Raw genomic sequence first — 27,887 nt, 5'->3', positions numbered from 1 at the left:
CCTCAAAGTGTATATTTCTGCAACATTGTAAGCTTCGAATTATCTTTTGCCTGCGCCCTGTTGCCCCTGGGTAAGGTGCGCGATATAAATAAATAAACAAAACAAACAAACAAACAAACGAACGAACGAACGAACGAACGAACGAAGGTTCATCATGAAACGAAAGAACACGTTACTTTCTTACCTGGTAACGTTCTTTCGATGGGATGGTCCGACGACGTATTCCATATCTATGACATGTAATCACCACAGCTGTGCTGCTTCGGAAACTCTTTTCGGCGTCTGCGTCCTGCGTCGATGACGTCGATGCACCGTCGTCGAGGGCCTCCTCCGAAGTCCGACGTCATCCGATGTGATAAGTAGTACGCACGACACCCGTAGCCTCAGTTGTAGTTTTTTCCCCCCAGAACGTGTGACACTAGTCAACTGCCAGTCAGACACAAAGCCTTGCGGAACGTAAGCTGCAATCGCAAAAGAAATTCTGCAGCGGGGAAGGCAGGGCGGGAGCGATATGGAATACGTCGTCGGACCATCCCATCGAAAGAACGTTACCAGGTAAGAAAGTAACTTGTTCTTCGAGGGGATTGGGTCCTCCGACGTATTCCATATCTATGACAGACTCCCAAAGCAGTACCAGAGCAAGGAGGAGGGAAAGAATTTAGAATCAAAATTTAGAATAGCCAATCAAATAGAGCAAAGGACCGCCTTGCCAAAGGCCAGATCCTGTGCTCGGATGGAATCGAGGGAATAGTGACGTACAAATGTATGTACTGAAGCCCAGGTGGCTGCATCACAGATGTTGCGAATAGGAACACCCCTCTGCAGGGCAGTAGACGCAGCCATACCCCTGGTAGAATGGGCCCGCAAGCCAGCCGGTGGGTCCTTACCCGGCAAGCGGTAGCACTCCGAGATGGCCAAAATAATCCAGCAAGACAAAGTCTGTTTCGTCACAGCTTGCCCCAAACGCTTTCCAGCGTAACCAATAAAGAGTTGATCGTCCACTCTGACCCGGGACATGCGTGAAACATAAAAGCTTAAAGCTCTCCTAGGATCAAGCCTATGGAGCCTCTCCTCTTCCTTACCAGAGTGCGGAGGAGGATAGAATGCCGGAAGAACAACCTTCTGGGCCAAATGAAATTCCGTCACTACATTCGGAAGAAAAGAAGGACGAACTCTAAGGACAACCCTGTCCTTGTGAAATACAGTGAAGGGTGGCTTAACTGAAAGTGCCTGTAACTCACTCACTCTGCGAGCGGAAGTAACCGCAACTAAAAAGACAGTTTTCAGAGTTAACAGCCTCAAAGGGCAAGAATGTAAAGGCTCGAACGGAGCACCCATAAGAAACTTAAGAACAAGGTTTAAATCCCAACCGGGCACCAGGAAAGGTGACGGAGGGAACACATTAGTGAGCCCTTTCAGAAACTGTGAAATTAAAGGGATTTTAAAGTAAGAACACTCTTCAGACGAGCGCTTAAAGATGGACAGCGCCGCCAGGTAACCTTTAATGGTACCCACTTGCAAGCCCCTGTGGGCCAAAGAAAGTAAAAAGGACAGAACCATGGGGATGTCGCATGCAAAAGGATCCACATTCTGAACTCTGCACCAGTCGCAGAACTTACGCCAACGGCAACGGTACAGAGACTTTGTTGCTGGCCTTCGGGCCGAAAGCAACACCTCCATCACGTCTTCAGGGAGGTCCCAATCCCTATACCTCAACCTTTCAGAAGCCAAGCGTGAAGGTTGAGGGATCTGACCTCTGGATGGAGAACCTGACCCCCCTCCCGTGAGAGCAGATCGTCTCGGTAGGGAAGACGACGCGGAGGGCAGATGGTCAAGTCGAGAAGGTCCGGGTACCACGTCCTCCGAGCCCACGCCGGAGCAATGAGGATCATCCGGGAACCGAACTTCCGTAACCTCCGCAGCACTTGCGGGATGACGGGGACTGGAGGAAACGCGTATAGCAGCGGGAATGACCACTCCACCACGAATGCGTCTCCTAAGGCTCCTTTTGGAGGGAATTCCCGCGAGCAAAACCTTTCGCACTTCCGGTTGACACTGGAGGCGAAGAGATCCACTTGAGGGGTCCCCCAAAGGGCGAAGATCTCCAGGAGAATCTCCTGATCCAACTCCCACTCGCGAGAGATCGTGCTCTGCCTGCTCAGAGCGTCCGCCGTCACGTTTTCGTCTCCGGCCAGATGAACTGCCGAGATCGAAACTTCCTGCTGGATGGCCCAGAACTCGAGCTGCATCGCCTCCCTGCACAGAGGAAGTGACCCTGCCCCCCCCTTTTTGTTGAGGTAGTGCATGGCCACTGTGTTGTCCGTCAGGATCAGGACACTCTTTCCTCGCACAGTCGGCAGAAAAGCCTTCCGGGCTAGCCTGACGGCCCTCAGCTCCAACAGATTGATATGGAGTCTGGACTCCGACGGAGACCAACGACCGCTGACTGTCAGCCCATTGGCATGAGCTCCCCAACCCGTGAGGGATGCATCCGTCACGATCGTCACCTCCGGCCAGGGAAGCCAAAATGTCCCGGGCGACCGAGGGCGGCAACTGAACCGGGTCCGACATCCTGCCGGAGGACTGCGACCATTGCGTCTTGAGCGCCCACAGCAAAGATCTCATCCGCAGGCGAGACTCTGGCACCAGAAGAATGCAGGATGCCATGAGGCTGAGCAACCTCAAGAACTCGAACGCTGGGAGCGTCTGGGCATGCTGAAACTTGTGCACCATTTGCTGAATGTGAAGAGCCCTCACCTGGGGAGGAAAACACTGCCCCAGGGAAGTGTCGAGCACTGCTCCGATGTACTGGAGCCGATGTGTTGGCGTCAAATGGGACTTCTTTAAATTGAGGGAGAAGCCCAGCCTGTGAAGGGAGTGGCAGGTGACGGACAGATGATCCAGGACTTGCTCGGGAGAGCCCCCCCCTGATCAACCAATCGTCCAGGTAGGGGTAGACGTGCATCCCCCCTTGCCTGAGATGCGCTGCCACCACCACCATGAGCTTGGTGAAAACCCTCGGGGCGGAGGTCAATCCGAACGGCAGGACCCGAAACTGAAAGTGCGAGTCGCCAACCGCAAACCTCAGGTACTTCTTGTGCTTGGGATGGATCGGCACATGGAAGTAAGCATCCTTGAGGTCGAGTGACACCAACCAGTCCTGAAGCTGAAGGGCCTGGAGGACTTGAGAGAGAGTAACCATCTTGAACTTGTCCTTCCTGAGGAGTTTGTTCAAACCGCGCAAGTCCATGATGGGTCTCAATCCCCAGTCTTCCTTCGAAATCAAAAAATAAGGGGAATACCATCCCTTGTTCCTCTCCGCTACAGGCACCAGTTCTATGGCGCCTTTCTCCAGCAGGGCTTGAATTTCCTGCGCAAGGAGCGGATCCGGACTCTGCAAAGAGAGGTTCCCCCCGGTGGATTTTCGCGAGGCCTGTGCCGAAAGGGAAGACAGTAGCCGTGGGTTATGATCTCCAGAACCCACACATCTGAAGTAATGGCTTGCCACTCTACAAGATGCTGCGCCAGCCTTCCCCCAACCGGCGAACCATGGGACATGGCCTCATGACTGAATGGGAGCGGCTGCGGCGTTACCTGAGGGCAAAGAGGCAACTGCCCGAGCGGCCTTGGCACCACGGGTACCCTGTCGTCCACCTCTGGTACCCCTGCGTTGGCCTCTTTGACTGCCAGCTCCTCTCGCTTTACTGAAGGAGTAATAGCGAAAGGAACCACCCCTCCACTGCTGTCCCCTAGGACGAAAAGGCGGAGGTTGGCGAACTGCAGCGCCCAACGACTTCGCTGCAGCTTTTGAGGTCTGCAACCTCTCAAGGCTCTCGTCAGCCTTGCTGCCAAAAAGGTGTTCACCGTCAAAGGGCATGTTGAGGAGCCGGGACTGCACATCAGGAGCAAACCCCGACTTCCGCAACCAGGAAAACCTGCGTATTACGGTGCTCGCCGCCATGGACCTACTGACGCATTCAGCTAAGTCCAAACCCGACTGAACGGACTCACATGGCATCCTTACCATTCTGGACCATAGCAAGGAAACCATCCCGTTCGTCCCCTTCGGGAATATGTTCAGCCGCTAATGCAACACAGTTCCACAGAGTGTGTGTGAAACGAGACAAGGCACAAATGGAGTTGGCCGCCTGAAGCGCCATACCACCAGAAGAAAACACTTTCTTCGCCCAGCCATCAAAACGTTTGTCGTCCCTATCAGGAGGGATGGTAGGGTACGACGCCTGCTTTGCCGGGGCCGTGGCCGCCTGCACCACCAAACTCTCCGGAGTGGGGTGCCTGGTCAAGTAGCAGGGGTCGCTACTGGCTGGACGGTATTTTCGCGACAAGGATCTGCCCACCGCCGGGAGACTCTCCGGAGCAGTCCAAGCCGCCGCCACCCTTCTCTGTAAAGCCATATGGAACGGCAGTACCGGATCAGTTGGGGGACCAACATCAAGGATGTCCGTCAGATCATCCTGCACAAACTCCCCTGGGGGAGCAGACCATCCCAAGTACTCAGAAACCCTAGCCATAAGGCGCTGGTACGAGGAATCGGCATGAGAGCCAGGCTCAGGCCTACAAAACTCCACCTCCGGAGAGGTGTCCAGTCCACTGGCATCATGCAGTGACTGTCTCAAATCGTCAAACTGACTATGGCCCGAGACAATTTCATCTGGAACCTGACTAGGAACCAGGCCATCAGAATCCTCATCCGCCTCTGAAATATAGTCCAGGTGGCGAAAATAAGGCACCCGAGAGTGCTTGCTCTTAACCATAGCCTTCCTAGGGGGTTCGCCCGTGCCACGGGGTACCTCCGACACGAAAGGCGTCGAGCGAATCGGCGCCGGCGTCGAGAGAACCGGCATCGGCGCCGAGAGGATCGGCGTCGAGGAAATCGGCGTCGACGTCAGATGCAGCGCCTCCAGCATCGGCGACGTCGACACAGCCCTCGAAGCCGGAGCCCCGAGCGTGTCCCTCGACGACCTGAGCGTCAATGGCTTCGACGACTTCCTCGGAGCCGGAGCCTCGAGAAAGCCTGTCGACGCCTCAGACGTCGAAGTCTTCCTCGAAGACCTCACAGGTGCATGCGGTCTCGAGCGCGTCGAGGACCGGGACCTGGAACGGGTACGTCGAGAACGAGTCTCCTTGACCGAACGGGACCTCTCCCGTGACTCGTGCCGACCACTCTTGCGAGCGGTGTCTCTCGACCTCTCACGACCGACCCCACTCGGGGGCGCAGACGGCTTAGTACCCTGCGACTCAAGAATCGCCAGCATTTTCTTCCCGAAGGAAGCCCATTCCTCCGGCGTCGCACGGCTGGTGGGGTAAGCGACGTGCCGGGCAGAGTCCTCCGAAGAGGACCTGGAAGACGACCGGTGTCGGCGCTTCCGAGAATGCCTCGAAGAGGCTGAGGAGTGGCGAGACCGACTCCTAGAAGGAGACCCACGAGACTTCCGACGATGACGCGGAGAGTCACCCCTCGAATCATCCGTCAAAAGCCCAGCAGACTTCGACTTCCTGGGCTTGGACACCCGACCTACCGACAACTTCTTCGTACGTTCGCGTAAGGCTTTGGACGTGAGCGACTGGCAGCCGATAGTCATCCGTGTCGTGGGCCTCCCCGAGGCACCAGAGGCAGGCGTCGTGCGAGTCCGTCACCGACATCTTGGACCCACACTCCCCGCACTTCTTGAAACCCGGACGCGGGGTCGAAGACGAAGTAGAAGACATCTTCACACGAAGGATTTTCACAAAACGAACAGGTTCGAAGAACCGAGAAGAACAGAACTCCAAAGAGTCAAGGCGTTAACCGAGATTCACGAAGCAACACGTTCGCGGAAAAAACGGAACTGACGCTACGGGCGTCGTGCGTCCTACTTATCACATCGGATGACGTCGGACGTCGGAGGAGGCCCGCGACGACGGCGCATCGACGCAGACGCCGAAAAGAGTTTCCGAAGCAGCACAGCTGTGGTGATTACATGTCATAGATATGGAATACGTCGGAGGACCCAATCCCCTCGAAATGGGGACTACTGCGTGTCACCCAAGGACATCCCACTTCCATTCCCCAAGTCTCCTCTTCCCAGGTGATACTCCCTTGCATATCCACTCCCAGGGTCGGGATCCAAAAGCGATGGCCCTTCCCTGGCCACCTGAGCAGAGGATATTAGGAAGAAGGAAGTGAGGATGCCCTCAGGTTCCCCACATTATGCAGTCAAATGCATAGGTAAAACGTCAAAATCATGGTAGAAAAATATTCTGCTCGAATCAGCTAATCCTTGAAACGCTGCATTTGAAACTACAAAGTTACAAAATAAATGTTAAGGATACAAAGTATCCTAACTGCACTTCACTTTAAGGTGATGTGTGCAACTTTAAAAATACAAGGAATCGACCAAGGGAAACATAGGGCCTCATTCCAAGTGTGGCAGTGTGGAAACAAGGGTGCTGGTAAGCTTCCTGTGTTTCTAGGCGCAAGACCTTCTAGGGTCAGACCTGCCAGGCACAACAGCCCCTGCAGGCAGACTTTTCACGGAAGCACCAACACTGTTGGCAACGGTGCCGGTGCTTCCCTCACCCCACTCCCATGGATGGGACTCCACCGGAATGGGGAGTTACCAAACCCGCTGCCTGAGTTCCTGCGCCATCAGGACTTGTAATGTCCCGGTGGCACCGGGTAGTCAGGCGGGCGGATTAAGCGTTTCTAGATCGGAGGTAACCCGCCCGGTGCTACCGGAGGGTTACCGCCGACCTCGGAATGAAGCCCACCGTCTCAGAGTACTGATCAGTTTCCCCATAAAAATTAGCACAAAAGGAAAGTAGGGGTTTACTTGCCTTCAAAAAAAGTAAGGTTGGCAAGCCAAAAATAGCACAAAAAAGGGTGTCCCAAAGTCATCTATGGGAAGAAAGTAGCAAAATGAAAGCTTTCCTACCAACATGAATGACATTGAAGTACCACCAAAGAACAGATCTGAGATACATTCTTCCAAATCTATTGGAAGGTCTCACTCACTTTCTCAATGATGACTAGGGTCTGGCGCCTCTTGTCCCGCACTTGTTTCTCCTTTGTTTCCTGTGAAAGTACAGAAAGAAATAATGAATGTGACGGACAGATCAATGATCAATACTAGAATAGTAGTGAAATGTAGGAAGTGAAGTGCATTATGATAAAAAGAGAAGCACTGAAGGGATGTTCAGCGCATTGAAGCATACATGCTAATTGTTAGTCAGACTCAAAGCAACAGAGGTGCCATGAAGAGGGTCCCTTTTAAAAGGAGATCTTCATATGAACACGGTCGGGGAGATATTTCACATGTCTTGACAAGGTTTCACTTATTTATAAGGGCCTCTGAAAAGGCACAGATACACACAAAGGACGGCCTAACATAGTATACTACTGAAAAATATATTCTTAATACAAAGTTGTGCTTTAAAGTAAAATCTACAGTTGCAGGTAAGTATTCGGAAAGCAGTAACATTAAAACAAAGTAAAGCATCCCTAAAAACACAGTCAACAAATATGCAACAAAGGTTTACAACTTGGACTTTTTGAACGTTTGTCCATAGACTTTAAATGGGCTAAAACCAATAGGCAGTTCCAATCACAGGCTTCCCATAGGTAAGTCTTATCTGAGGTCCCAGGGGATCTGTAGGGGAGGCACACTCAAGTCTGGTGACTATGGAGGACCCTAGCAGATGACATTCAGGCACAGGTTTGTCTAGAGGACCTTCAATGGAAAATTGCAGAGTTGAACAACAAAGACGGATGCAGCCTGGGGTTGTGGTGGTAGTAACTGGGGAAGATGGTCTGCAAGCAAAGTGTCCTGGCAATGAAGGAAAGCACTCCAAGGTAGAAAGCAGCCTTTTTCACACAGAGTTCCTTTCACTTAACGTCTTAAAATGCTCAGGCATTTCTCTTTGCCTTCCATCCATAACTCACTGGAAAACTGGCTCCTATGTAATATGTATGTGGTGCTTTAGGGGCCCTTTGGTCCATAAAGATGAGGTCTACTGCAAAGGCACCAACTAGCCTCCAAGGCAAGTAACCTTGCCCAGTCACGTGTTCTGGTGGGCAGCAACATAACTCAAGGTGATGGCAACCTGACTTGTAGCCATTTTGCTCACTGGAAACCTTTTTTCCTTCCAGGAACCTCTCAAAATGTAGTCTCTAGTGTTTATTAATCCAGTATCCAAGAAAATGTACTTTGTAACCCATTAGGTTTTTCAGACCCTCTACTGGTGTAGGGTTACGAGAAGCCCACCCTAGTGGACCTGGAAAGGTTTACCACGGAAATCTAACCTGTTAGGGGAGTTTTCCTAAAGTCCCACTTGGAGGTAGGACTTTAGTAAGCTATCCCAGTGGTTTGTAAGATCCCCAACTCTTAGTAACAGTCTGTACTACTCAAGGACTTTGGTAGAGTGGCAGAGCAGTCAGGCTCATCTTAAGAGGAAGATGTGATAAGTACACTGAACATAGTTGGTAATGCACAAAGAAACACTTACACATACATTTATATTCAAATATATATTTATCATATATACACAAGAGTCACTGTTAAATACCTAGCACAATAAACAAACACACATAGGTATACTTTGATACTTTCAAAAGGGTCACATTCTTAGTTGATAGTTGCTGGAGTTTAACAGTTCTATCGGTAATACCACACACCCACAAAATTAATACAGTATTTGTATTTAGTCTGCATACACATACAAAATAGCGATTTTTGGGATGGAAAACAGTTGGTTAGTGTTATCCTAGCAGAGCTTCATGTTCTAGAGGCAGTTTCCCGGCACAGCACGTCTTTCAATGTCAAAAACGCAACCCTAGCTAAAAGGCAGTTTGTAGCGGCGTAAAGTCTTGCAAAGCAATAAAAATCAAACGCTCCTGTGGATACTTTCTAGTCTCTTAGAAGGCAGATACAAGAAGGCTTAACTAATGTTGGAGACTCTTAAAGAATTCGAAAGGGACACAAGCAGCGTCTTGAGTCAGAGGCAAGAGGGGGTTGCCCTTGACAACTCAATGTGCACTCCAATGCTCTGGAGCGACTTCCTGGAATCAGGTAAGCAATACCTTTTTCCCTCCACAGTACATTAGGGCAGAAGAGAACTGTTGTGGATGCTCTGCAATGTTGCAGCTCTGGACCCGACTTCTCGATTCCTTGGTTTGATGACTGAAGGCAGGACAATGGATGGGATCTCTCGGCAGCAGTCTCGGGGGAGGATCTCTGGCACAGCAACTTCTCAGGTCACTATGCTGTTTTTGGTGACTTTTCGGCAGCACTACCAAAGGACGTGATTCGCTCGGTCAATCTTCGCTTCTTACAGTCCCACACGCTGCTGGGTTGGGGCGGGGGCCTTGTGCGAGTTGGATCGGATCTCTCCAGTGTCTTTGAGGGCTCAGCAAAGATTTGGACGGATTCGGCCTTTCCACGCAGATGCACATGAAATGGGCAGCAGGTCTCCTGGTATTGGATTCCACAGCTCTGCAAACTCACAGGTCCTTGGGAGATGACTCAAAACAAAGTTCGTCTTGGGACTGGTTGTTCCCACAACTCAAAGGGAAGGAGTCGTACTCTTTCAGAGTTCTTCTGCCGCACAGTAAACAGTGTCAGGACAGCAGTGGTCGCTTCACGGTGTTGCAAAGATCTGCAGGCATCTCACGTCGTCTTCTTCGGTTACTTCACCTTTTATACAGTTTCAGCACACACTCATCTGCACTCTCTCCCAGCAATTTACAGAAGGAGGTGTTTGGCTGTCCAATCAGGACAGTCAGAACCCCAGTGGGAGCTGGTTCTACTCAGGCACGCTGGCAGACAAAGGACAGGGGGTTGGAAATCTCCTCCCCCACGTCCTGCCTGTCCAGACACTCTGGAGCCTAGGCAGGGACAGCCAAGGGTTCACGTCAAAGGCAAAACACACACTGGCCTCCCCCTCCTGGATGGTCTAACAAAGAACAGCCATGCTAGTAATGGCGAAATAAAAAAGGGAGGCCCCGAATTGGTACTTGGTTGCCCCTATTGTGCACTAGCAGGGTTATGGACATAGACTGCGGTAGAAAAATCACACAATAGTTGGTAGAACACGTCCACTTCCCCAGCCATAACTAGGAGGTTGTCTATGTGACTAAAAAGTCACATGAGCAGAGAGAAGAGGGATACTAGGTATCCCCTTGGCATTGCACATAAGGTGGTGTGAGCCAATCTCAGACTATAAAGTTTTAGGAGAGATGCTAAGTATCTAAGAACTGTAGTTACTCTAGAATTAAAAAAAAGAATCTCAAAGGAGGACCCTAAGGGTTCCCAGCAACACTGCCCATAAGGAGCGGTGTTCTGCAATAGTAAAATACAGATGCCTTTAAGAGCTACTAGCTGGGGTACCCATTGTTGCCCATGTCCTGATCGAGTGGTGTTTCACGTGCCCTGGAGGATGTTTCTCTTTCCTCATGTCAGCAAGTCTTGCTTCAGTTTGCTCTGGCATCTCATTTGCTCTGGAGAAAGTTGCTTTTGTCGGAAAGTCATGCTGCTGTTTGTTGTGTTTCAGACGCTCTGGATATCGATTTTTGCTTTGCATCAGACGGAGCTTTTCCAACTGATGATTGTTTTTTGTGCGGCATGTTTCAGTCACGTAATGGCTTCAACACATTTGAGAAAAAAGAAAGATTGATTGAGCTCTCTTCTTGTGAATGAACTTCAGTAAACTGTAACCTTGCCATTTCCCATATTTGGAGTGGTGTGATAAAAGATTAAACATTTTTTTCATTCTTTTTTTATTCCCTTTAAAAATGCTTTAATAAACACTTTCGAACTGTATACAGTAGTAATACATTTTAAAGGAATAACCAACATATCAAACATTTTGCTTCAGACACTTTTCCAAATTTTGCCTCCTTCTAGTACCTACTGTAGTGAATCGGGATGAGCATCAGTAAATGAGGGTGTCTACGGAGTACATTTTTTGCATCCTAACAGACTACAATCTTGCCCCAGACAATTGAGGAATCCATGCAAAATTTGGTAGATGTGTGTTCAACGATGTGGATTTGTATAGCCGGACAAGCACACACATACATACATACATTCAGCTTTATATATAAAGATGGAGAAAAATAGACTCCATAGTACAGGTAAAATATAAAGAATCGAGTTCCAAAAGACAGAGCTCAGAAGAAAGAATGCGTGAAAAAAGGCTCCACTTATTAAAGAGATCAGAAACTGGTCCAGAAGGCCAGCAAAAAGTGCTGAGGTTCTCACTAGGAGAGGGGATGAAGCATACAAATGATAAATCTCCCTAACATAACCAAACTTTCACTTGGTAACAAGGCTAAGATTATGGAGATAAGGGGTTTGGTGTAAAGTATAGTTAACACATACAAGAGATCGGCTAATGACCATTGCAGGATCAACAGTCCTCCCTCAACCCTCAGATATGCTGGGTGTACCAATGAAAGATGGAAAAGCAAAAAAAGAAAATACGTTCCTAACAAATAATTGGCAGAAACTACTTCCAAACACACAAACTGCTACTTTCCGATCTGTGCCCAATGAGAGGATGCTTCTATATAGCCACATCCTACCCATGCCTGGTAAAAAGACAACCAAATGTACACTGAAGCACAAAGACAGGGCTTAAACAACATGGTTGGCCTTTTTGAGCACTGCAGTACACAATATACTGCCATACAGTAAAAGAAATAAAATATGCTCAGCAGTGCAACTAAAAGGCAAAATGAACTGCATCAGAACGTCTGGAACTTTAAGAAACCAGATGGTGAAGTCGAGTGTCTCAGACAACAAGATGAAACCATGTACAGCACTCCTCCTGCTTTGTGCCCTTTGTTCTGAGGGAGTTTGGGCACTCATGAAAACACAGACGTATGACTGCTACTTGATCCCAGAATCAGAGTACCGCATCCATCAGACGTCAGGGCATGGCTGTCGCTGATGCTGGACGTTTTCATCAATAAATTATATAGCAGGACCCTGATACTATCCTCTATAATGCACACTACATATGATGCAACAACACAAGTGTTTAATTATGTACAGACGGTGGGTGGACTTTTGGTCTCTTTTCTAACACTACCGGATGGATTGAAAAAAATGGTCTAGTTTCAGACAAAAGTCTGAGTTCAAACTCAAGTTTCTGGGTTTCACCTGTTAGGAAAGACATTCTTTTTGCAACTTTCCCTCCATCTTCTCCTATGGAACCCCTTTCTTTTTGCTCTGATTTTTAACCTGATCTAACCTTTTGATGGGAAGTAAAGCCGTCAACTTCAAACCCCCTGCCTTTTTGGTCATTTGTAATGGGGAAACTGATCATTCCTTCAGTCTATCAATACTGGGAAACTAGGTTTGCCTTTTTATCTTTTGTAACTTCTTTTTAACACTGCACACAACATCATACAATGCAATGTAATGGGGAAAATGTTGTATCACCCTAGCATTTTACACTTGGGATTGTTGGTTACTTTTATATGTACTGTGACGAATCAAGGGTATGAAGCTAGGGAGTGAGCCTGCTGTGCAAGACTCTGCCTAGGGGTATGGGCAAGTGGGACCTCAATGGTAGTGACTCCCTCTTAAGGAACAGGGACTACCATTCCGAGGAGGAATTCCCTAGACCCAAGGCCATACCAGCCTATATGGGACTACTTATGAAGAACATCAACCAGTCATCCTTATATTTGCCTTGGTATCACCCGATCACTGTGCATTTTCACATTCAGCATTTCTGATGCGCTGTAATCACATAAATCCCTTGCCTTCAGGCAATGTGGGAATAAAACGAGATGTGCATTTAACTGGGGTGAGTGACTCTTACGAGAGAGCATATGCTACTCAGGTGAAGCCCCCGTACTGGATTACGCCTTGGAGAGGAGAAGCAGAGTCAAGTTGCGGAGCCCGCCACCTCTGGAAATGTGAGGAACACCAGAGTGAGACGCTGGAGAGCCGATGAATCCTGCAACAGGAGAACAGTTGCCCAAACGGGGACCGAAGACCTGTACAAGGTGGTAGTGTGGACACTGCGGCTTCGTGATGGGCAAGATGCAGAATGAACAACGACGAGACCACTGGAAAAGGGAAACCTGCTAACTACCTGCAGCCCACGTCTGTAGACGGCATCCAAAGTCAGAGGAGCTAAGAACGCTACGCTGATGAAGGCAGGCACATATAAGAACAAACCAGACGCCAAGTACCCAAGTGCATACCAAGCCCACAATGTTCCCTTGTGTCGTAAAAAGGTACTGGGGAGAACGGGAGGCTGCTGGGGCCAAGTGATCGGAACAGAGAAAACTCTTGCAGTGTGAAAGTCGGACATTGAGTAAACTGAGTTGAGGTACATGAAACCGATACAGAGCTTAACGAACAATGCTGTATGGGAAATAGATGAGAAGTGAAAACAAATATCCTGGGAGGAAGGGAGAAGCCCCATGGTATTGTAGCTTGGAGAGAGAGAGAGAGAGCCGCCAATAAGAATAGCTAGTGTTTTGAAATCAGACTGTCAAGGAAACTGAATTATGAAAGTGAGAATCCAATACCAAGAACCCAGGAGAGGGGGACAAAAAAATTGGATAAGTTTGTGCAAAACCTAGGGTTAGCTGGTCCACAAGAATATAAGAAACATGCGTAAAGACCAGATTGTGAGAAACGACTTCAAGGAAAGTGGTCATAAAGCTTACAGTAATAAAAACGGAACGGTGACAATTCTAGCAAGGTAGCCCACTGAAGAGCTGGTTGGTCGGCCGGGTGATCCAGAGACACTGTCGAAGGCTCAGGACGGCTGGATTCTCAAAAACGCATTGAAACTGGTCAGCCAAACGCAAGGGATGCTGGGCCTCTTCAGGAGTCATCCACGCATCTTCAGTCGGCTGCTCTTCTACACAAGATACTTGGCTCCAACGCTGATCTGCCGAAATGGCTGCAGGAGGCCTCTTATCCAGGATTCTGTCTGGAAGCAAGACAAAGCCCACCAATGCTAAGGATCTGCACCAAACAGCCAGCAGGGGTCCAACCAGGAACCACTGTGGGTTTCACTCCTGTTCCACCCTCAGACTTTCAGGAACCACGGATGTGGAGTGGGACCAGACAGCATCCCCCTGCCCCCCCTTCCTGGGCCAAGCACACAGAAAGGCATCACTAGCCTGTAAAGGCAGAAGCTTTTCCAGGCAGGTGCATGATCTTAAATGGGATTTCCTGACCTGAAAAGGACATGAAGGTGGCCAAACTAAAATATGGCCAAAGAAAAAACGCAAATCTTGTGGCGTGGCCATTTTTGGGGCACTAGCCACGTTCAGTGGCCATACAGGGTAAACAAGAATGTGCACACTGGAAATAACACAAACATTGTAATAATATCATTGCTACCACCAGCATGTCTTGAGGCACATAAAAGTAACCAAAAATCCCAAGTGTAAAAGACTAGGGTGATACAAAAGTATCCCCACTGCACTGCATTGTAAGATGCTGTGTGCACTGTTAAAAAGGTACTGAAAAGGCAAAAAAACTAAAAGGAAACAGTTGCCCAGTACTGAAAGTCGAAAGGACTAATCAGTTTCCACATAGCAAAATGAGCAAAAGGCCAGGGAGTGAACCTGAAGATTTCAATTCCCTGTAAAAAGTCTTGTCAGGTTCAAAACTGAAAAGTTTAGGGGTCCATAGAACTATGGAGGGAAAGTTGCCAAAAGAAATCTTTCCCAGCACTGACTAGTCCTTCAGACTGGTCAGTACAGGGAAACAGTTTCCCTTTTGAATTCTTGTATTTTTACAGTGCACACAGCACCTTACAGTGCAGTGAAATTGGGATACTTTTGTATCTCCCTAAGCTTTTACACTTGTGATTTCTGGATTCTTTTATACGTGCCTAAAGACAAGCTGGTGGCAGCAGTTACATTTTAACTATTTTTGCTTTGTTTTTATGTGCACATTCGGGTTTAACGCATATGGTTAATAAACGTAGTAAGTGCCCTAAAACAATTGTTCTTTGGCCATATTGTAGTTTGGCCTTCTCCCTGCCTTACCAGGTCAGAACATCCCACATAAGGTCATGCACTTGTCTGGGAAAGGTGTGTGTGTTGCGTGGGGAGGTAGGAGGGGGCGGCCAGGGAGGGGACTGAGACGGTCTAGTACCAGACCACATCCCTGGTGCCAGAACGTCTGCTGCTGGGGTAGATGTTAAACCAGTAGTTTTCCCGGACTGGATAACTACTGGCTGTTTGAATGGCACAGATCGTTTCCATTGGTAGTCTTGTACTTGCTTTCAGCTACAGTTTTGAATAAGCAGAGTACTCCTGCAGCCATTCTTCATATCTATGTTGAAGACAAGAATCCTTTGAATAAGAGCAGCTGTTGATGACCTGGGGACGACTTCTGCAGTCGATCAGCATCCTCTCCATTGTTTGGCCTGTTGGAAGGCCTGCTTCTCTGCCTGATCTTAGAAGACCCTAGTCAGGGCTTCGACTCTTGGGCTAGTGGGACCAACTACTCTGGATGTATTCTCAAGTTTGCATGCTCCAAGAGACTTCAGAAGTGTCCTGGACTGCCCGGTGGACTGACCAGCTCCTTCATGGGCTACCTCACCAGAATCCTCGCCGTTTCAGGTTCCAGCCCATAACATTGTTGGTTGCCAGCTAGTGCCATAAGTCACCTTCTCCTGAATTTTCAGCTTCCAGTCATCAAGGGAACCTGCCCTGGAGCAGGTTCTTTGCAGGGAACAGGAGTTCTTCCAGCCATGGTCAAACAGTGATCATCGCTGGAACTAGCCTTCCTCCATCCCGTGAAGTCTCCTAAAGAGGTCTGCATCATGAAAGTCTGCATTTCTTTAGCGACTGGGCTTGCACCTTTTAAGTTGCACCCGACCGGAAGAGCATTCGAACGTGCAACCACCTAGGCACCTCTCACTAGGACAAAGGGCGGAAGACCACACTCTCAGCTACCCCAAGACAATCCATCTGGAATCCTGGGAAAATCTGAGTCTTGAGGGGTTTGGGGGGAGGGGGGGTTGTAAGTAAACATACCCATGCCCGCCCCTCCCCCATCTCTACTCCATAAAATATCATTGGGTGAAAAGCCATTCATCTCCCATCTCCCTCTTACATACCTTTAGTCGAACCTGGTGTTAGGCAAGATTGTATGCAGTAGCCTTTGGGTGCACGATAACAGCCCTGACCTCCTGACAATAGGAACCCAACCTTTGGTATAAGTCAGTACTACACAGGTTGGTAGCGTGTTGAGCAGCCAGGCTGATCTCAAGAGGGGTCAATGTCAGCTGTAGGGGAGTTACACAGAGATTCACAGTGACAAGTAATCAAATAAACTCTTACATACAAGGTGTTTTGATTAAACAATTATACATTTATTTAACAGTCAGTTAGAGTAAGCCTTCTTCAGAAGGGGCAATATAATAGTAACACTCAAATACACTTCAAAAATACACACTCTTAGTTTCTAAATCAGCAAATAACCATTTGGGATGGCATACAGACACTACCTACACCCTCAGGTGACTTCAATAGTTAGGATGCTGTTGACATTAATATATCACTGTTGCATTTAGAATCGGATTTGGGAGCATGTCAAAGGAAAAAGGTTATTAGAACAAATCAAGAGATCACACAAATATTCTGAAGCAGGTAAGTACTTTTGGTAAACCCCCAATGCAAAGTTAGTTAACCCTTTCCTGGAAGGAAGGCAAAAAACCTAATTAGAAGAGAGAAGAGACATTCAGGGAGCCAGGCCAGCCAATGTTAAGTTAGCAAAAGACAAGGTGAACTGAAGCACTTCTTGCAGGCAAGTAAAAGTCTTGCACAATGTTTTAGAAGTCTTTGTAGCATAAGAAGAAATCGAAGTAGGGCCACGAGCTGGTTAGGCTTGTGAGGTAAAGAAGCGGGTAGCAACTCTGCAGAGTAACCAAAACAAGTCTCCAACGAGGACAAGTGAGGCTATACAACAAGAGGTAAATTCTCTTAGACTGTACAGTACCTTTAGGTTGAAGAAATGTGCAGCAGGTGGCTTTTGTTCCTGTGCAGCTCTGCAGATCCTAGGTGGTCCTAGGCCGTAGGGACAAGAGCGAGGACTTCTGGGGACTCCTGCACTGCAATGGGACGGTCACCGACCGCAACCGGCAATCTTTAAACAAGTGGCACTTGGTGTTTCAGCTCCTCGCATTTACCCCAAATAGCAACACCACGGTTCCTGGCTGTCGAGATGGCCTTTCCTTCCATCTGGGGACCCGAACTCTGTTGAGGGGGCTCAGGATCGATCAGTCCTGCTTCCTGGGAGTCCTGAGGATCATCCTGGAGCTCTTGGCCAGCTTAAAAGCAATACACACAATCTGGTGTTCCTCTCTCTGGCTATACGGTTCCAGCAGTGACTGCAGCGGAAATTCAACTTCAGCTCAGAGAGGATGTCCAGGTGGCTTACTTTGGAGTTGATTGGTCCCATCAACTCAAAGGAGTCCTTGCAGGGGCTTCTCTGTCGATACGAATTTGGAGTTTCAGCACAGCAGCAGGGCTTCACCGGGAAAACCCAACAGTCCAGGAATTGCAGCAGGCATCTCTTTCAAGTTCTTCTTCAGATTCCTCCGTCCAATGGTCGACTATGCCTTCCAAGCAAAAAAGCCTTGCCTTTTATGCAGGTTTCTCCCATTCTTTCCAGCCTAGCTGTCAGTCACCCAGCAGGGTGGCTGTCCATGCCAGACAGCCAGCCGGCCAATCACCTAAGAGTGCATTCTTGTCTCCTAGGAGACTTGGCACCAGGAGTTTCGGGCACCTCCCTCGCTTCCTGCCCCCACCAGACACCCTGGAGCCAGAGGCGGGTTTCACTCGTGAATCCAGCCAAAGGCAAAATGAACAAAGGAACCAAACCTGGTTTGGCGCGTAGAGTAAATCTAAAGAAGGACCTTTCCACAAAGAAATGGCGAAAAAAGAAGACCGGGGCCATTTTGACAAAAATGGCACCTTTTGGTGCTTTACTGCAGCTGCGAACACAGCCCGCAGTAAATGCACATCACAGTAGTTAAAAGTAAACCACTGCCACCAGCCATTCATCGAGGAAAGGCTAACAAAAAATTGTTACATGAGAAGCTAGACAAAGGGGATACTAAGTAACCCCTCCAGCACCCTATTGTAAGATAGTGTGTGCTGGATCTAGAAAGTTACAAACGTAAGTAAAGTAAATTTCACTTTACTGCTCTTGGAAACAGTAGTTTATCCAAGAGAAGGTATTTAAATCTTTGGGAAATCCGAAAGACTTCCCTGTGCCACTGCACTGAAGGTGCTGTGTGACACAATGTAAAAGATGATGCCTATGGAGTTTGTCAGACTCCAAAACCAAAAGAAACAGAGTTCAAAATCACATTAAAATACATGAGAGAGTGGGAAAAAGGGTCTCGGTCTCTCCAGGTTAAAAATTCAAGTCCTCAAAATCCAGCAAAATTGCTGGGGGTCTCTAAGGTAGAGAGGACATTGCACATTTCTGAGAATTCTCCCTAACACCTGGGTCAAGTGTTCTTCCCCTGGGTTAGCCTTCGGTCTGGAATAGAGAGGAGTGCGTACGTGTCTTCTGACAAATTGTTTGTGAACTTTTAAATAGTTTTAACTGTTTTGAATCACCACCACAAGCCCATTGCTTCCTTTTAGAGAACACCCTTCCTGTGAGAAACCTGGTGTCGGAACGTGTGACTTTTGGGCACTAGGCCCCATAAATCTTGGGGTTGGACTTCTGAGGTATAGGGAATTGTACTTGTGACTGACTTCCACTAACCACTTTACCTACATCCAAGTACTTACCCGTTTCACCTGGTTAGTTATTTAGTGATGTATTGTAAGTAAACCCACTGGTGAATGTATATATTTGTTTTATATTACCATCACAACACAACCTGACACAACTTTCAACACTTAACCCCATTGGCACCTCAGTCCGTCTTTATGTTTCATGCAATGTATTAATCTCTGTATAAATGTAGCTGTTATGCAACAGGGCCCTGATGCACGAGGGATTAGGCGCTTTACAAATGGAAAAATAAATAAACACACAAAAACATGCACAAATGCCTAAATACCTTCCAAGGAAAAACACAACACAAACCGACAAACAAAATACCACCAAAAAGGGCAGGCTTTTCCAAGCCAACATGTCTCCCGCGAGCCACACCATACCAGAGACCACAAAATGTCTTACATGAGAAGAATTTACAGCCAGAGGGTCATCTTCAGGACAATCAAAACATACGAACAATCTAGCACAGCAAATCTGTCAAAACAACCTAATCAATTGCCAACCTCACTTTTCAAACAACTCATTCACACTAACATTACCCCACGGACAATAAATGCATCTAAAATAAATACCTGGCCCACCACAACTTAGTCAAAATTCTACAACACTCCACAAACTTAAAACCTTCCAACTACGCACCAATTACTACACCCCTCCTCCGCCGCCCCCACTTACTCACCTTCTGGTCTCCATCTGGAAACAACCTCTGGGGAAACAACTAACCACAGAGAACCTAGCTTGCTCCAGACTCTACGAGCACCAACAGTTGAGCACTTAAGTAGGATTTCCCAAATCTGGACTGGTGTTCAGATTTCAGAAGGCCACCATTGTTATAGTGAACTGGGGGAACTCTGGGAGTTAAGTGAAACCCAATCAAGTTAAGCGTGCAGAGTTACATTTCAGGAGAGGTGAGTGGGGTCAGAGGTCCACAAAGAGAAATGCATAATGATTCTACTTAGACAGGAAAGTACAAAAATACTATATTATAGGCCTAAAAATACACTAAGAAAATGAATCAAGCAGGTAATGTTATCACACAACACAACACAACACTCTAAAACATAGATAGAGTCATCTTTAGTTAGAAATGCATTCAATGCACCTAAACACCTGAAAGGGAGGGTAGGTGGTTGTGCAGGGCGAAAATCAGCCCACAAGAATAGAAGTATTGCAGCTACTCACCGCCTTTACTCTGATTTTCCAAAAGGACTTGGCTGGTCGGATGGGAGGTAGGTTATCCCACTTTTGGATCCAGTAGATGATGCCCAGGAGTTGAGTGCAACCCGTTCCAGTGAAGAAATGCAGTAGTCACCGATGCAGGACACTCTTCCAGACTGGTGATGGCCAGTTTCAGAAACAGTCAGCACACATGGGCGACATCAGGCGTAACGCCAGTAGTGAACAGAGGTCGCCCTCCAGAACAGGTTCCCTGAATACCTAAAGACCAGGACGCTGAAACTTGGCAGGTAGGAGACTTGAAGGAACTAGCTGGCGACTACCGAAATTCCAGGCAAAAATGTGGAACGGCGACGCTTTTGGTACGGTAGCCCAAAATCAGAGCTGGTCAGTCCACCGGGTGGGCCAGGGACACTTCCCAAGGCTCAAGGCTGCAGGATTGTGAAAAAGCATTGACTGGTTGGTCCCACCAGTCCAAAGGGTCCAAGCACCAGCAAGACCGCCCTTGATGATTGGACAGCCAGACCACCCTTTTCTGTAAACTGCAGGGAGTGCTTGCAGAGATTGTGCTGTAGTTCCTGATATAGTCCGAACCTGGTAGCTGCTGACAAGTCGACCACTGGAGCTGAATCTGAAGATGAAGAAAAGAAGTCTGTAGCGATTTCCAGTGACCGGAGAGCCTGCTGTGTAACCAGAGCCTGGTGCAACCCTTGTTTCCAATCGACCTGGGGGTCCCGAATGCGACAACTCGTACCCAGAGGCTGGTGAGATCCACTAGTCTCAGGAAGACCTGCATTTTGAACCATCCCACGACATGCTGCGACCTTGCTGGGCTACAAACCACCAATACCGTGGGACCTCTATCCTGGGCGCAGTGCATGGTCTTCCGAAGTCCGAATCTTTGGGGGACTCCTGCTGGATCTCCAGAGACCCTATTCGAATCCCTGAAGTCCCCTCACCAGAGTGCAGGACCGAGAGAGTGAAGAGAATCTGACCAGCAATATTCGTTGTTCATCTGACTGCTGTAAAAAGGCACCAAATCCACAGAGCTACGAGAATCCACGAAGAAACCTTTGCTGGAAGCCTCCTCTGATGACTGCTGCTGCAAGTTCCCATCCAGTGCCGTTCATCTCCAGATCAAGAATCCAGGCACCGGGTCCTGGGATGCTGCATCCTGAAGGCATCCACCCAGAAGCTCTTCTTTTCTCCTAAGGTACTGTGAGGCTGAGTGGGTGATTCATGTGGTTAGGAGTTTGTCCATACCACTTGCCCAGGCCTAATGCTGGAACGCATATAGTCAGCCTTCTGTGAAGTCCCTGAAAACTTTAATTCTGAAACTAATACTTATTTAAGAAGATCATCCTCTGGAACTTTACTTTCCTGCAACTAAAACCTATCCTGACCAGCCTACAGATGGCACCTAGACCACTACGGTCCCTCTTCTGCCTCTGAGAAAAAAACTCATGCTATAGACTAGGGAAGGACTTTATAAGATAAGGATTCTTACTTGAAAGTATAACAAGTGTAAAAATAATTATTTTGTTATTTTCTTAGCTTGTTTATGAATATTAATAATTGGCTAAAGGTTTGTATTTAACCAAATGCTAAAAAAATCAAAAAAATACTTACTTGCTAAATAAAGCTAGTGGAGTAACTGTTTCTCTGTGAACGAAGTTACAAAGTGCCATAAGGTTTATGGTTACCATTGCATTCTGCCCCTCTAAAGTGTATACGTTGCTTTACTAACTTTGAATGTTGTTTCCCCCCTTCTTTATTTATTTAGATGTATAGCGCGCACTACAGCCCTCGGGCATCGAGGCGCTAAAAGAGGAGTTTAAGAAGGCTTGATTCAAGGTTACATGAATGCTGCCCAAAGATGAGTTCTTAGACATGGTACATGGTTATACAACTGAGGTGAAACACAGGTTGCTTGGTTACAGAGGCTGAAATGCAGGAAAAGTACAAACAACATCAGACAAAAGGCCTAGTTTTTATAGCCTTGTCAATTAGCCTGATGTGTGGGGGGGCGCTGTTGCGCTCAGTGAAGATGGCCGCCTGATCTTCGGCTCCGACCTGTGAGGCACTTTCCTGATTGAATTCTCCTGTTTTCCCCCACGCCACGTTCATCCAATACCCCAGAGGGGCTGCTGGGGAATCCGGGCACCTGCAGTTCAAGTGCCGCCCTCGGTGCCACTCCTGCTGCGGAGATACGAACCGCCGCGGGCTGGGCGGGAGCGGGTGCCTCCCTGGCCCCGCACTTTGATCCGTGGGATCGCATTGGAGTCCCGCGGCTTGTGGCCTACTGAGGGGGAGGGGCGCTACACTCGCTCTCGCGCTCGCCCTCCCCCGCTTGCTACGAGGGCGGCTGGCGCCGTTCGTTGATTCCTGTAGACTCCCGACCCGGCCTCCAGAGCGCTCCGCTCCGCTGCTCCCGTCCTGGGCGGCGTGCTGCATACCACCGGACCCGCGGCGGGAGTGGTTGCTACCCAGGCCCTGCTCCTGTCCGAGGAGCCGCGCTGGGGACGGGCGGCTCGCGGCCCACTGCGGGTGTGGGGCACTCTGCTCGCTCTGTGATTCCGCCCGTCCCCGCCTGCTACGAGCACCACTGGCCTTGTCCCCTACATCAAAGGGTCCCCGCACCGGAATCCAGAGCGTTTCGCTCCGCTGCCCCGACCTGGGCAGCGTGCTGCATTCAATTGAGCCTCTGCTCCTTCATGCGGTGAGTCGCCCCGTGCCCCGGTCCTCACCTCTACAACTCTTATACCCCTGGGGCCGCGGGTATCTCCTGGGCCCCCTGGCACGTTGTGGATGCACCTCAAGTTCTCCTCAGGCCCAATCTACTGCACCATAAACGTTTCTCTTGGCCCACGGTTGGAGGTCTGGATCACCCTCGGCTGCTTCTCCTCCCGCACCCGAGTGCACTGTGGCCACCAACTACCAACATTCCTGGTTCCACTGCTCCGGAGACCCCGGCTTCCCTGGATGCCCTACTTCCACCGACCGCTTCACTGCGTTTCACAGTGGCATTCCTCTCCATTGGCTTCTCCCCTGGCCACCAACTCCTTTTCAGACCTGCTTGATGGGGTAGCCGGCACGTCTATCTGTCTATACGGAGATATCCTGTACTCACCCGCCGAACCTCCCGACTGGTGAACCTAACTCCAGGGCCACGCTGGGGCCCCTCCACTTGTCTTCAGTGATCTGCACCGTATACCACCCGTCTCAGTGCCTCCTATTGTGGTGGTCTACTACACCAGATCAACGTCTACGACCCTGGCCACTTCTGCCTCCACTACTGGTCACTATCACCCGAACCTTGAACACCCCTACGGACTTTACAGTGAGGTGCTCGGACCCGCTCGGCGTTCACCAGCTCCCTCGTGCTCCGGCGGGACCCCAATCGGAGACGCCATATTCCTGCCTCCCTGGCACCCTGCCCGGGCCTCCCGCTCACACGTCTCCTGGACAACCCCGGTGTCTCCCCTTGTGGCCCTACTCCCTCTCTGCTGAACTTGGTTGTCCCCCCTACCGGCGACATGTCGACACGAACTGGCAAGAAACAATCCTCGATCAATATCTTCACGAAACCCTCGGGGACCCCCGGAGCTGAGGCGCCGTCACCGGAGCCTTCCCCCTCACCGGTGTCGGAACCGTCCGATTCCCAGAAAATGATGGAGTTTATCCGAGAGGGGTTCACCACAATTCATAGTAAACTCGATGACATGAACGGCACGATCTCCTCCATCAAAGCACACATGGAGAGGACTGATAGTCGTGTCGCCGAGATCGAGACACGAGTGGGCACCGCCGAGGATGCTCTGGGTTCCCTCCGAGCAGAGGTCTCCACGCTGTCTACCCGCATTACGGAGGTAGAGAAAAACAACCTCCGCATAATTGGTGTGCCAGAGGATAGTGCCAGAGGATAGTATACATGAACCCATGGAGGATTACGTGGAGGGCATGCTGCTCCAACTCCTTGACTCCCCTAAACTTTCCCCGCAGTTCGCGATCGAAAGAGCCCATCGATCGCTTGCGGCGAAGCCCAGACCTGGAGCACCCCCACGACCGATCATAGCCAGGGTCTTAAACTTTCGCGACCGCGATGCACTCCTTAGGGCAGCAAGGGCCAAGGGGGACCTTCTTCTGGGCGCAGCCAGGATCCACCTATACCCGGATTTCTCTGTGTCAGTTCAACGTGAACGAAAAACTTTCCTGGCAGTGAAGAAGAGGCTGCGCGACCTCCAGGTTAAATATGCCATGTTATACCCCGCCAAACTGCGCATCGAGCACTCAAACCGGGTTTACTTCTTCACATTACCCGAGGAGGCATCCAGGTTTATCGATGAACACTTTCCCGGCTGAAACATTTTCGTGCAAGTCACTGGTACTAGCTCGACACAGGTCGCTCTAACTGTTGAACGGACACCGCCTATCCCTGCCTTATTTCTTGTTTGCGCTTTAGTCACTCCGTTAATACTTGATAAGTTTCCTGTTTAATGTCTCATTCTCACTATTGACAAAAGTGTGGGTATCACTGCTGTTGTTGTTCACTGAGATTGTTACCCCCAGATTCACTGACTTATCACAACATGGCCGGGTGCCTGGGTAATCTCTTGTCGCCCCACCCCCCTCCTGGTTGGGCCCTGGTTGCCCGTCAAATGCTTCTTCTCCCCTTGTTCACCTTCTTTGGGATTCCCTTTCAGTTCTCGTAATTGTGCTAATATGCTTCCAGGTCCAGTTGATCGGATACATGTACTCTTTCACTCCTGTTCTCTTGGTTCACCACATGCTGTCCATTCCCCCACCGTCACCCATGAAGCCCGCCCCTGGGTGGGAGCGGGTAATACTTGTGGGCTTTATGTTTATCCTAAAATTGCCTCATGTTCGGAGCATCGCCGCCAGGCCGTCACACAGGCCCCCCAGGCGTTGATGCCATCATGTTTGTTCTGGTTGTTTGGGTATGGGTTGTTCATCCCTTCGTTTGGGGGAGGGATGTAGGAGGGGGAGGGGGGACCGGGGTTAAATGTTAAAAACAGCTTGGTATTCGCAGAAAGGGCAGAGTCCGCAACATCGTGGCCCCGTCGGCGTTTTGGACTGGTTCACTATGGGCACCGTCCTTGGGGAGCACATTTCCACCCACCCGTATTTCTCCATGGCTATACCCGGGGGGTCGAGTGAGGAAACCCTGACATTTATGAGCTGGAACATTCGGGGATTGGGCAACTATAAGAAAATGAGGCTACAACAACTCCAAGCCGAACGACACGGGACTAAAATCCTCTTCCTTCAGGAGACACATGCATGCGCAGAATACTGCGAAAAATTTGCTAAAACTTGGGGTCCCCAAAGGTACTATACCACCTATTCTACCCAGAGCCGTGGAGTTATGACCCTTATTCACAGAAACCTTAGATACAACCCCATCGCTACGATTATAGACCCCCTGGGCAGATACGTTCTACTCCATGGTACCCTACAGAATAAGGAAGTAGTCCTGTTGAATATATACGGTCCCAACATTGATGATCCCGGATTCTATTCTGATCTTATAACTCTCTTAGATGGCTTCCCTCTGGTACCGATTCTCTGGGGAGGGGATTTCAATACAATATTCGACGTGGATCTGGACAGATCTGGCTCCAGACCCCGTCAACTCTCCAGGGCAGCTTACACTACACTCTCCTCTCTTCCCCGGTTGTCCCTATTTGACGCATGGAGGCTTCTCTACCCTGATTCCCGCTCTTATTTCTTCTATTCCTCGGTTCACGATTCCTTTTCTCGGATTGATAGATGGTTGGTGTCCGATGGACTAATAAGGAGTGTATCTGGCATGGCGATTCTCCCCAGGACCCTATCTGACCACTCCCCTGTGACTGTTACACTATGCTGGGGCCCGGATGGGGGTCGATCCAGATGCTGGAAAATGAAACCGCATTCCCTACTCGATCCAGTATTTAGCTCTGAGTTGGAGTCGGCGATCGAGGAGTTCTTCGAGATCAATACCAACTCCGTGTCCTCACAGGCCACCCTTTGGGAGTCCTTTAAGGTCTATATCAGAGGCATTGCCCTCTCCAAGGAAAGTGGTATCCTCAAAACCATTCGTAGGGAAATCGCTGAGAGCGAGGCCACGTTATCTTCACTGGAAGCTCGGTATTCCCTTGTCCCAACCTCTGTAACCCTCGCGCTAATTGGCACTGAATTGGACACCTTCCGCGCCCTCGCGGACCGCGAGCTGAGGTTTCTTGATAATCCTGGGCGGGCGAGGAGGTATGGTGAGGGCGAACGCCCTGGCCGTCTCCTGGCTAGACTCCTCCGCCATGAGTTTGGTTCCCCACCCATTCCTGGAATTCAAAGGCCCGATGGATCCATGGCCACCTCCCCCGGGGATGTCAATGCGGAATTCCTTTCCTTCTACCAATCCCTATATGCACACTCTGACAACGCCACCGATTCAGAGATCGATGCTTATCTTGATGGACTCCCACTCTCGGACCTCTCTCCCGACACCATCGGATCCCTCGAGAATCCATTTACCCCTGAGGAGTTCTCGAATGCTATCGACTCTCTATCCTCGGGTAAGACCCCAGGCTCAGATGGTATTCCTGTTGAGTTTTATAAACATTTCAAATCACTCCTGCTCCCCCACCTGGTGTCTCTTTGGGAAGAGTCGGTGGAGGCGGGCCAGTTTCCCCCTTCACTCCGCGAAGCCACCATAACAGTCCTACTAAAACCTAACAAATCCCCCACTCAATGCGGCTCTTAGCGCCCGCTTTCACTGATCAACTGCGACATTAAGATTTTCGCCAAATCACTCGCTTTACGTCTGGTTCCCTACATGCCACATATCATCCACCCTGATCAAGCTGGGTTCATCCCGGGCCGCTCCACCTCCTTAAATCTGAGACGCCTCTTTAATATCATAAGTAGGGTGAACCCGGGTATACACGCGGTGGCCGCGACCCTAGACATGCAAAAAGCTTTCGATTCAGTCTCGTGGAATTACCTCTGGCGGGTACTAGATAAATGTAAATTTGGTCCCACCTTCGTATCCTGGGTCAGACTACTTTACTCCAACCCTGTCGCCAGGGTTCGGACTGAGGACCACTGCTCCCCTCTATTCCAAATAGCTCGGGGCACCAGACAAGGCTGCCCCTTCTCGCCCTTAATCTTCGCCGTGGCAATGGAACCGTTCGCAGACATGCTTCGCCAAAACCATGGGCATAGGGGTCTACGTACCGCCGGTTCCTCAGATATAGTCTCGTTATATGCTGACGATGCTCTTCTCTACATCCGCTCCCCCGAAACTAATTTAACCCCAATACTCGTAGACATTGCTCTCTTTGGCCGGATCTCGGGTCTCACGGTGAACTGCTCTAAATCAACCCTTTTCCCCTCACACCCAGCACACTCCCCCCTCCTGATACCATGGGATTCGCTTGGGCCCAATCTAGATTCACTTACCTGGGCGTAGTGGTGTCACGTCATACTGAACGGGTCTTGGAAGATAATTTCCATTCATACCTCACAAACCTTATGATAAAAATACAGGGCTGGAACAAACTTCCGATCTCATTGGCCGGCAGGATAGGGGTACTGAAGATGGTGGTACTCCCCCAACTCCTGTATAGATTTGCCAATATCCCGTTATGGCTTGGTGCCGAATTCTTTCGGACATTGACACGCATTCTCAACTCTTTTCTCTGGCACTCCGGTGCGGTCCGCCTTAAGCTCAAGACCCTCTCTGCCCCAATGGAGGCTGGTGGCTTTGGGGCGCCGGACTTCCTCAAGTACTGGCTGGCGGCTCAACTCCAACATATTGCACACTGGTTCAACATACCAGACCCCCCTCCCCACGTTAGACTAGAAAAGCTGTCAGTCAGCGATCGAGACATCCGATCTCTCATGTTCGTGCCAATGCCAGAGATA

At 49.5% G+C, this 27,887-nt stretch overlaps 1 protein-coding gene across 1 annotated transcript in view; it reads right to left on the bottom strand.

The window, feature by feature from the left end:
* Positions 1 to 27,887, bottom strand: part of PATL1 (PAT1 homolog 1, processing body mRNA decay factor) — a 706,345-nt gene that overhangs the window by 283,804 nt on the left and 394,654 nt on the right. Inside the window, exon 13 of the mRNA XM_069628825.1 lies at positions 7,016 to 7,075. Within this exon, the coding sequence (XP_069484926.1) occupies positions 7,016 to 7,075 (60 nt within the window). The remainder of the gene's footprint in view (positions 1 to 7,015; positions 7,076 to 27,887) is intronic.

Source organism: Ambystoma mexicanum, chromosome 12 (genome assembly GCF_040938575.1).
Source record: "Ambystoma mexicanum isolate Mex_15411 chromosome 12, UKY_AmexF1_1, whole genome shotgun sequence".
NCBI classification, from domain to species: domain Eukaryota; kingdom Metazoa; phylum Chordata; class Amphibia; order Caudata; family Ambystomatidae; genus Ambystoma; species Ambystoma mexicanum.
This window is presented reverse-complemented; position numbering and strand designations above follow the sequence as displayed.